This window comes from Mus pahari, chromosome 9, assembly GCF_900095145.1.
Source record: "Mus pahari chromosome 9, PAHARI_EIJ_v1.1, whole genome shotgun sequence".
Lineage (NCBI taxonomy): Eukaryota > Metazoa > Chordata > Mammalia > Rodentia > Muridae > Mus > Mus pahari.
In genome coordinates, this window is record NC_034598.1 from 90,308,250 (window position 1) to 90,319,312 (window position 11,063).

Sequence of the window (11,063 nt, forward strand, 5' to 3'; positions counted from 1 at the left end):
ATGTACCTAGCATGCATGAAGCCCAGGTTCCACCCCTAGGGGAGAAAGAGAGACAGAGAGAGAGAGACAGACAGAGACAGACACAGAGAGAGAGAGAGAGAGAGAGAGAGAGAGAGAGAGAGAGAGAGAGAGAGAGAGAGAAGGGGAGGGGGAGGGGAGAAAGGGGGAGGAAAGGAAAAGCTATGGCATACAGCTAAATTGTGCTTCAAGGAAAATTTATAATATTAAATGTATATCTTAGAAAAGGCTGAATCAATTATCTACCCCAAACTAGAGAAAGTCAACAAATTTAATTCAGAGAAGAAAAGGAATAAATAATAAACACAAGAATAGAAATAAATGCAACAGAGAGGAGGGGTTAAGTTAGAGAGATCATAAAGATGACACAAGAGATGGAGGGAGAGTTGGGACATAGGCCATGTCTGTCAGGGTTTCTATTGCTGGGATAAACACCATCACCAAAAACAACCTAGGGAAGAAAGGGTTAATTTCAACTTCTATCCTATCTGTCCATTGCTGGAAGAGGCCAGGGCAGGAGCCTGAAGGTAGGAACTGAAGGCAGAAAGGAGCCTTGGAAGGACACTGTGTACTGGCTTGCTCCCCCTGGTTTGCTCAGCCTCTTTTCTTACATGCCCAGATCCATCTGCCCAGGGGTTGACTCACACCCACAATGGGTTGGACCCTCCCACATCAATCAATAATTACGAAAATGTGCTTGCCTACAGGCCAGTGTTCTGGAAGCATTTTCTCAACCATGGTTACTTCTTCTCAGATAATTCTAGCTTGTGTCAACTTGACATAAAGCTAGCTAGTACACAGATAAATGTTGAGATACAAACAATATACATTCCTTAAAAATAACAATTTGTTCAAATAAGAAAATGGTGGTTACCCACTTAAAATATTTAGTCAGATGTTAAACACCTTCCTTCAAAGAAAAACTCAAAGATTTCCTCCATGATGAATTCTCATAAAAAGTTCAGAAGGAAGCAGTTTTCTTACAGGCTTCCCAAAGCAAGTGGAAAAGGGGAAGCTTCACACACACACACACACACACATACACACACACACACACACACACACACACACACACACACACACACACACACACCGTAAGACTTCCACGAGTCTCACAGAGAAACCTGCTAAGGACATTTATAAAAATCACAAACCAATAAATGTCATCAACATAGAACTAATAACAGCAATAATACTAAGCAATAATTAACAATTATTCAGATAAAACCAATTACTAAGTGCAAAGCACTTTTTTTTCCAAGCCCTTTTCACATTTTTATTCATTAAATTCTCAAAACTTAAAATGCTGGTATTACCCCTGTTATTCCCACTTTAGAATTGAGTTAACTGAAACAGGGAGATGTATGGAATAGTCATCAGTATAACCCAGGAATGCATACTCCCAAAGGTGACACTTCTGACCAAGTATAGTTTATTCAAGTAATGCAAATATTCCATAATCAATGTAATTCACAATGTTAACAGAAAACAAGGAGAGAGACACGTGACCTTTGCAATGGATGCAGAAAAAGGTATTTGGTGAAATTTAACAACCATGCACATAAAATCTCTTAGTGTGCTAGGGAATAAAGGGGTTTTCTCAGTCTGAAAGAAAGGATGCAAAAATCCACATACAAAGAATTCTCTTCGAAGAGACTAAAAATGCCCGTGGATTGGTCTGGGAGCAAGACAAGGATGCCCTGGCTCACCTCTTCAACTGAGCATCTCTCTAGGGGTCCCAGCTAGTGCACCCCAGCACAGGAAAAAACAAACAAACAAAAACAACACAAAAAGATTAGGCTGGGAGTGGGCTGTTGAGGGTGAGTGCCTTCCCGTCCTCAGGACACACGTGGTGGAAAGAGAGCCAAAAGTTGTCCTCCGCATGGAATTGGTACAGAAAGAGACACTTTGATCAATACAATCGAATCAAAGACCCAGAAATAAACCCACATATCTATGGACATGTGATTTTGATAAAGAAGTCAAAACCATGTAATGGGAAAAAAAAGAAAGCATCTTCAACAAATGATGCTGGTCTAACTGGATGTCTGCATGTAAAAGAATGCAAATAGATCCATATTTATCACCCTGCACAAAACTCAAGTCCAAGTGAATCAAGGACCTCAATATAAAACCAGATACACTAAATCTCATAGAAGAGAAAGTGGGAAATATCCTTGAACACATTGGCATAGGACACAACTTCCTGAACAGAACACCAATAGCTCAGGCTCTAAGATTAACAACTGATAAATGGAACCTCGGGAAACTGCAAAACTTCTGCAAGGCAAAGGACACTGGAAAAAAACAAAAGTTGTCCTCTGAACTCCACATGCCACTGTGTAACACTTGAGCACACATTACATATATATGTGTATATACATACACACATAAGCAAGCGAGTAAAGAAGTAAGTAAAGTAATAAATATATAAATAAATATAATAAAATCAACTTTTTAAAAGGTAGAGACAATAAAAGAGAAATAAGCACTGTTGCTATCTTTGGGTGACATGATGTACATATGATATTCAGACAATGTGGTCATGCATAGAGGTATATTCATGTAATCCATGACAAAAGAAGAGGGGGCAAGAGCATGAAAAGTTTCAGGTCACCCAGGAGAACATATCAAGACTCGGTCTCAACACCTCAAGGGCTCAGCAGTGGAGTCCCTGCCTAGCGTGCGTGTGACTCTGGGTTTGATCTTAAACAACCCCTGAAAGCAAATTTATAAGTCAACTAATTATCTCTACCGGATAAAACAATTACACTCTGGTGTGCTAATGAGTACTGATTATAAAAATATTAATACTAATATTAACACCAAAGAACATCTTCTACCTAGGGATAAATCCAAAGTAAGATGATGATCATTTTAAATTAAAATGATCTAAATATAGAAATCAAATATGGCATGTATAGATTAAAAAGTCAAGAGGTTGGTTTTCTAAAAGTTTTTGTTGTTATTATTGCCATTTGTTTGGTTGTTTGTTTGTTTGAGACAGGGTTTCTCTATGTAGCCCTGGCTGTTCTAGAACTCACTTTGTAGACCAGGCTAGCCTGGAACTCAAGAGACCCGCCTGCCTCTGCCTCCTGAGTGCTGGAAGTAGAGTTGTGTGCCACCATCCCCAGCTGGTTTTCCAAGATATTCAGGAAGTTTATTTACCTATCTTTATTTTATGTGCATGTGCGTATGCCTACATATATGTCTATGCACCATGTATTTGTCAGTGCTCAAGGAGGACAGAAGGGGTATTCCCTGGAGCTGGAGTTGCAGGCAGCTGTAAGTGGCCTGATAGTTTCCCGGTCATCTGGAAGCAGCGAATGATCTCAGTTGCTGAAGCACCTTAACAGTGCCTCATCTCCCCAACTTTTTTAGTAGATTTCATGGAACCCTACTTTTAAAAATCTTAGTAGGTTCTTTTCTTCTAGATGTAAAAAATTTCCAGCTAATTCTAAAGTCCATATGGATTTCTAAGAATGTTTCTAAAGTGTATGTGGAAGAATGTAGATTACCCAAAATAATCATAAAGAAGAAAAAAAAAAGAGATATGGTGACAGTTGTGGGTAATCTTGGTCATGGGAAGGCAGATGCGAGAGGCTTGCATGTTGTGGCCAGCCATGCCTAAGCTGTGAGCCCCTGTCCCCAAAGAAATGACATCAAAGAGAAATGCAATGAGGTCTTTGTTAGCTGACACTACTGTCTCTAAAGGTGCTGTGGTACTGGCGCACGAGAGACAGAGAGACCAACAGTGCAGAACATAACCCTGAAGACCTGGATGCCTGCACATATGACCTTCAATTCCTGACAGAAGAGCCTGTCAGTGGGCAATGGATGCTCTTTTCCAGAAGTGAACCAATGTTTGTTGAAAATTACGAATGGAAAAAAAAAAAAAAGAATTTTGATATCTCCTTTACACTTACAGGCAAAAAGTTCAGATGGTCAGCTAATGTAAAGGTAAAGTAGTAAAGTTCTATAGGATTTACTACAAATCTTCATGACCCGAAGTAAGCCAATTTCCCAACTCAGAAAGCAGTAACCATTGGAGAAAGCACTGGTGGGTTGGCCTTTGTTACACTTAAGAACTTCTGGAGGCAGTGGAAATGGCTCAGTGGGCTAAGGACCTTGCTGCCAAGCCTGATAGCCTGTGCTCCATCCCTGGGATCCACATGGTGGAAGAAAATGAACTCTTGCAAGTTGTCCTCAGGCCTCCACCTGTGTGCCGTAGCATGCATGACCTACCCCCAACTATTTTTAAAATAATAATAATAATAATAAAGCTACCCACAAATAGAGCTTCATCCCCAAGCACCTTGGTAAATTCTGCCAAATCTTTATACAAAATTTAAAATTAATACATTGCAGATGCTTCGTAAAACTATAGTAACAGTGAACACTCCCAAGCTTACTCTAGGAAGTTATTTCCTCAGTATCAAGATCATCATAAGGTCGTCATCATAAGGAAACTGCAGAGCAATTGTATGTTGCAAACATACATATGAAAACCTCCAACCAAACATCTAAGGAAGTTATGGATGATCATCAAGAGAAATGTATACACAGAGTAGAGGTCAGTTCAGCATCTGGAAATGAGTTGACTTGATCCACCATGTCAACAAAATATTAAACAAAAGCACAATAACATGTTAATAGATGCAGAAAATACACTCAACCAAGTTCAATATTTTTATATGATGTAAATATTATATATACATGAATGGGAGAAAACTTCTTCAACCTGATAGGAACACCCAGAAAATGCAGTTAGCCTACCTACTCTGGCAAGTTCTAGAAGTTCTAGGTCAATGAGAGACCTTGTCTCAAAAACCAAGGTGATCAGCTCCTTCAAAACACCAGAGGTTGACTTCTGGCCTCCATGCATATATGTAGACATCCATGGACACATATAAACACACATGCACAAAGTGTGCATATATGTGCACACACACAGAGTGAGTAGGCAAGCCACAAGTGGAGAGAAGATGTGTGTTACTTTTATTGGTGAATTCCCCTTAGATTGTAGGAACAACTCACATATCATTAAAGAGAAGACAACACTATTTTTAAAACACTCAGGCGGAAGACATGAGCAGGCTGGGGAACAGTAGCATATGGTAAGAGCCTCTCGAGGTATCAGAGAAGTGCAAATTAAAGCCACAGTGATGATGTCATGCACTTGTTGTGAACAGCTAGCACTGAAAGGAATGGGTCCAACAAAGGCTGTCAGGGAAGCGAGCCACAGGAAGCCTTGGCCACACCTGGGGGGTCTACATCAGCTCAGCTACCTGGAAATCTGCACGGCTCTATCTACCAAGGCTATCTATGAATTTGTCCTGGGACAACCCTTGCAAACTTGTGTGCCTGAGTCCATTGAAGACACAAGAATGTTCAGATTACCTGTTTTCTACCTGACAAAGTCAAAACCATCTGCGCCACGGCAGCACTAAAGCCATACAGAAACACTAAGAAAAAGGAAACTACAGATCGCACCACGGCAGCACTAAAGCCATACAGAAACACTAAGAAACAGGAAGCCACGGACCACCGTCTCCTGTGAGTATTGATGTAAATGCACTCAGTGAAAAACTGGCAAATAGAATACAGAGCATATGAAAACTGCAGAATATAGGCCACTCTGCAATGAACAGGCTGGGGGCCCTGTGTGCAAAGATCAATGTATTTAATATACCACGGTAATGTAAGAAAGAGAAAAAAAGACATATGATCATATTAATTGGCAAAGAAGAAAGCACTTGATGGAATTAAACACTTCATGATCAAAAAAAAAAAAAAAAAAGGAAGGAAAAGAAAAAGAAAAAAAGAAAAGAAACAAAAACAAAACCAAAGCAGAACCAACTCAGAGGACTAAGATAGGAGGAAACCACCTCCACATAGTAAAGGCACAAGTTTAAAGAGTGTGCTAAAGAGCTGATGGCCAGCGGTCCCTGCTCAGGCTGGGAGGTCCCTGCTCAGCCTCGGAGAACGCACCCCTCCCAAAGGAGAAAGATTCTCCTGACCCTCAGGGGTGACATGGTGAGCTGCACCCCCTTTTAGTGCCAATGGTGAACATACAAGTCCTGTGGGGCCTGTCACAGCACAAGGAAAGGTGCAAACAGTGGGAATTAACATCCTGCAATTAACATCCAGCTCCAACCTGAGTGAGGTCCAGAAGACATCACTTATTTTCCAGAAGCAAGGACATTAATTTGTTGTTCTAAAGCAGAAAACCTCCAACACAGCCACATCAACAGTGGGTACAGGAAGTGTTTTCCCCTCAGGGGTCTGCATTTACACAATCACAGCTCCACTCTGAGGGGATCTGTGGGGAACCAGGCTAGCAGAGCCAGGGTGGAGGGCAGATGTGTAAACAGCAAACCAGACTTTGCCCTGGCCTAGGTTTCCATGCCCATGTGACTGGATTCCACTCTCTCTGCAGTACATTCCTGGTTAGAGGGTGTCTTGTTCCAGGGGATTTACACTAGCCTTGCTGGGGTAAAGGTTTACTAAACAGAAGTGTGCCCCTCCCATCAAGACCCTAGAGTGGTCAGGGATGTCATAAAGGAATGAGAGTCAAACACTTACTTTCATCATTAGACACATTCCCCAGAGACGTGTGGCTGGGGTATCGTTTATTCTCACTTTCATTGAGACATCTTTCAATCCAGCTCTCTACAGAAGAAAAAAAAAATCAATCAATCAATCAATCAGTCAGTCACTGGGCTTCTGTTTGTAGGAGACAGAAACATCGTACATACATTAGATGTATATGACCATAACCTTTCCTACACGTCAGCCTGAACCAGAAATGGACTGTCCGTATAGCTCTGCATGCACCATTGCTAGTGAAAGTTTGCCACGTAGCTTGCAGGCCACATGGCCATTTGCAGACCCACTTGAAGATTTCTGGGTCAAAATCTACTAATTCTAGAACACTCGAGGCCTAGCATTACCAACGAGGGATCATCTTTCCTTTACACATGAGATACATAGTTTGTCACGGTAGGAGGGATCATCTTTCCTTTACACATGAGATACATCAAGTCACGGTAGGAGACTTTTCTTCAACTAAAAACAAAACCCAGGGGACTCTGGCTGAAGTGGAGAAGGGCAGGGAACCTGGAAGTCACCTCCTTTTGTCAGGTGACTCCCAAAGATGTCTCTTCCAAGTAGTAAGAGGAGAAATCAAAACTACCAGAGTTTCTATGTAGCACCTTCAAAATCTAAAGGAGTATGGTTTTTCTGTCCAATTTCAAAAGTTAACTTAGAGTCTGTAGTTTTTGTAATTAGCATAAGGCTTACTCCATTTTGTACAATACCCACTATCATTCAACAGCATCAGCTACATGCAATCCCTTGCCTCCTGTGGACACAACATAGTCCACTGTAAGTGATACCAGAGGGATGGGATTGAGTGTGGGGCCATGCTGGCGTTTCTTTGGACTCCATTTCTTCTGTAACAACTATCAGATGAAGGAAGAAAACTACAAACTTCTGAACAGAGTCCAAAAGAACGTGCAAATGTTCTTGCCTCAAACATCAACCCGCTACTTGGGATTCTCAAAGAGAGTCACTTCTGCTTGCGTGACCCACTTCTAGGACTTGACAGGAGTTTACATTGTGTCAATATTCTGATCCCTGCTTCCAAAACCAATCTTCAGGCCTTTGTGTTTGCAGACTTCTTAACAGTCAAGCTGGGCTATTATTATTATTGTTGTTGTTGTTGTTGTTGTTTTACTATGTGTCACTGGCTGCTTTTGAGCCTTGACTCCCTAAACAATTGCCCCAATAAGTTCTGTATTCTTTCACTGTGATTTTATACAATGTGGCAATACTTGGGATTGTATATGTGGCCCTAGGCATTCATAGCCATGTGGTTTTAAACATGGCTGCTTTCTTCACCTTCCTTTCCAGTCAGTTCAGATCATCTCAAAATGTAAGCCCATTTTGTCTTTGAAGTCACTATGTCATCTACGTTGTTAACCCTCCTGCCTTGGCATGTCATGCTAGGACTGCAGGCTCACACTGCCACCCCCGGTTCTCACTGCCCTCACAATATGGGGGCCCGGGATCTCCTATCTTATTAAGCTAGGTCCTTTCTAGATTATCTTCCGCCATTCCCGAAACTACCCTCAGAAGGGAGGATTTTAATCTCCGTTTTTCCTAGAAAGCAGCTGGGACCTAGAGGGAGGCTCAGCGATGGGAATCCTTATATTTCCAAAAGCTGAGGGAAAGTCTTCAGTGTGTGAGTACCTTAGGTTATGCACGGGACTGGATAAAGCAGCCAGGCAGGTGAGCATGCTTCCCCAAGTGGGAACCAAGTGAGAGCAAGCAGCCTGGAGAAGGGCTGGGTCTGTTCTAAGGAATGTCCCAACCAACTGGTCTTTTAAAAGCTGCTTCCAAAATTATAAACAAGTAGGGGGACGAGATCCAAGGAGAGGGACAAAGGCCCGCTTGTTGAGAGGATATGGATGCTTCCGAGCAATCCCGGGGACCACAAAGCTCAAAGGCACAGTGGGGAAGGCAGCAGCTTGTAACATTCCAAAGCTGGGATGTGTGAGGTGGGTGTCTGTCTGTTATCACATCGTAGCCCAAAGCAGATGGGTCTCCAGAACCCTTCCAGCATTCTCCAGAATGTTGCTACTGTGATTTCCTCGCCCCTTCCTGCCTTGACACGGTTCAGTTCCCTGGCTGCATCCACGGCTGATCATGATGGCATCTGTCTCCCTCAAGCCACATCACCAGGAGCGCTGTCTGGAGCTGGGAAGATGGCTCAGTCAGGCAAGCGCTAGGCCCTGAGTTTAGCTAGGTGGTGTATGCTTATAATGCTGGCACTGGTGGGGCAGAGAAGACTCATCTCTGGAGCTCGCTGACCCACCAGCCTCATCTACCATGTGTCATTTAAGACAGTGAGACAGACTGTCTCAAAAGTGAAGTGCACAGTGCCTGAGGGGTGGCACTTGAAAATGTCCTCTTGTCTCTGTAGGTATGCATACACACATGTGCACGTGCACCCACACACATGAATATTCACACACACACACACACACACACACACACACCCTTCTTTTCATGAGACTAGGAACAGAGAGATTCTTCCTGTCCCTTACTGGACTGCACCCAAGCCAGTCCCGTTAACCTTGGTAAGGCCTGGTTCAGCCATGAGAACCCTCTGCACAAAGAGGAGGGGTGTTCTGGAAAACTTGGCAGACAGTCCAAGAACAGGGGCTAGTAAAAAGGGCCGTGAGAGGAAGAGAAGAAGAGGTGATGGAGAATATTTTCTTCTGCCTACTGTCATACACCCATGACTCCCTCTGACTTCAAGACACACTGTGCAGCCAGGCTGCTCTCCGCTGTCCCAGGGAACACCCAAATGAATCCAGTCTCTGACATCGGGCGGAGATGGGAAAACAATGATCATGTCTCCGTTTCTCTGGTCTAAGGCCCCCACTTGTTTCAGCGATTTTTGGAAGAAATCTCTCCTGCTTTGTTGCTATCCAGGCCTCCAAACGTCTTCTTGTCAGTCACTGTCCTTGTGGCCATCTGGCAAACAGAGTCAACTCAAGGGTCCAGACTATGGTGTGAATACTTGGAGTACCCATGCTTCCAGAAACTTTGCAGTCCAGGTTAGGATGGGACTGTGTGGGGTTTGCTATTCTCAACCAGAATGACGGCTATAATGAATTTTAATGAGGCTCTATAACTCATCTAAATTTGTAGTGTATGTGATTCCGTAACAAAGGTTAACCCATGTTGAACACTTATGGGTTCCACAGTGTTCAAATCGGCATATGGCTCATCACAAGAACTCTATGAACTAGGGGCTGTTAAGGGGCACGCACGTATTGGGGCTGGAGAATCAGCTCGATAGGTGAAGTGCTTTTCCGAGAAAGCATGAGGCCCTGCGTTCAGATCCCTTCAGATCCCTAACACCCACGTAAGAAGTTGGGTGTGATAGATTATCATCCCAGTGCTGGGGGGACAAAAAGCAAGAGCCCTGGGGCTGGCTGGCCAGCCAGTCTAGCCAAACAGACAAACTCTAGGCTTAGGAGAGACACCATATCAAAGCGGTGGCATACACCCGTAATCCCAGCACTTGGTAGTGAGGGTCAGGCAGATCTCTGAATTCAATGGCAGCCTGGTCTGCAGAGCCAGTTCCAGGACAGCCAGGGTTACATAGAGAAACCCTACCTTGAAAAACCAAAAATAAACTAAAACAAAAAAATTAAGGCGGAGAACCTCTGGCAAACACATCCATACTGCACCTCAAGAGAGAAGGGAATGGGGTGGGGGGAGAGGAGGGGAGCAGAGACACATTTTGAAGTAAGAAAGCTAAAACTTAGAGAGAGTAGATGATTGGTCAAAGTCACCCAGCTGGTAGAGGTCAGGACCAGCACCCCAAGGTCATAACCTCAATTCTCCAAATGTGAGCTGAGCCTCCTTCTCCTGCCTCCCACACGCCTCCCAGACAGTGTCAGCGCTGCGACTTCAAGCAAAACCTGATTTGTGTCAGAACTTTCACTAAAACTCTACCTACACGTTATAATTTGTGCTAAATACTCTTGCCTGTTTCTTTGCCAGCCTTTGTCACATGCGGCGGGCTCTTCAGTTGGCAGCTCAAACACCTCAGAGTGGAGTTCATTTGGTTCTCTCTTTGGACTCTCCATTAGAATCAAGCATACAGCGCCCAGTCTCACTTCAATACGTGCTACATTACTGCCATGAGATGTCAAAGAATGTGTGGCTTATAAGCAGACCTGTCCCTACAGCTGCAGACCTGCCCCCACAGCTGCAGACCTGTCCTATCCCCACAGCTGCAGACCTGTCCTATCCCCACAGCTGCAGACCTGTCCCCACAGCTGCAGAACTGTCCTGTCCCCACAGCTGCAGACCTGTCCTATCCCCACAGCTGCAGACCTGTCCCCACAGCTGCAGACCTGTCCTATCCCCACAGCTGCAGACTTGTCCTATCCCCACAGCTGCAGACCTGTCCTATCCCCACAGCTGCAGACCTGTCCACACAGCTGCAGACCTGTCCTATCCCC

General features: G+C 43.8%; 1 protein-coding gene across 2 annotated transcripts in view; it reads right to left on the bottom strand.

Annotated features, from left to right (window-relative positions):
• Rfx4 (regulatory factor X4) overlaps window positions 1-11,063 on the bottom strand; it is a 155,140-nt gene that overhangs the window by 123,748 nt on the left and 20,329 nt on the right. For both annotated transcript variants that reach the window (XM_021205782.2, XM_021205780.2), the window contains exon 2: window positions 6,604-6,690. In XM_021205782.2, the coding sequence (XP_021061441.1) occupies window positions 6,604-6,690 (87 nt within the window). The remainder of the gene's footprint in view (window positions 1-6,603; window positions 6,691-11,063) is intronic.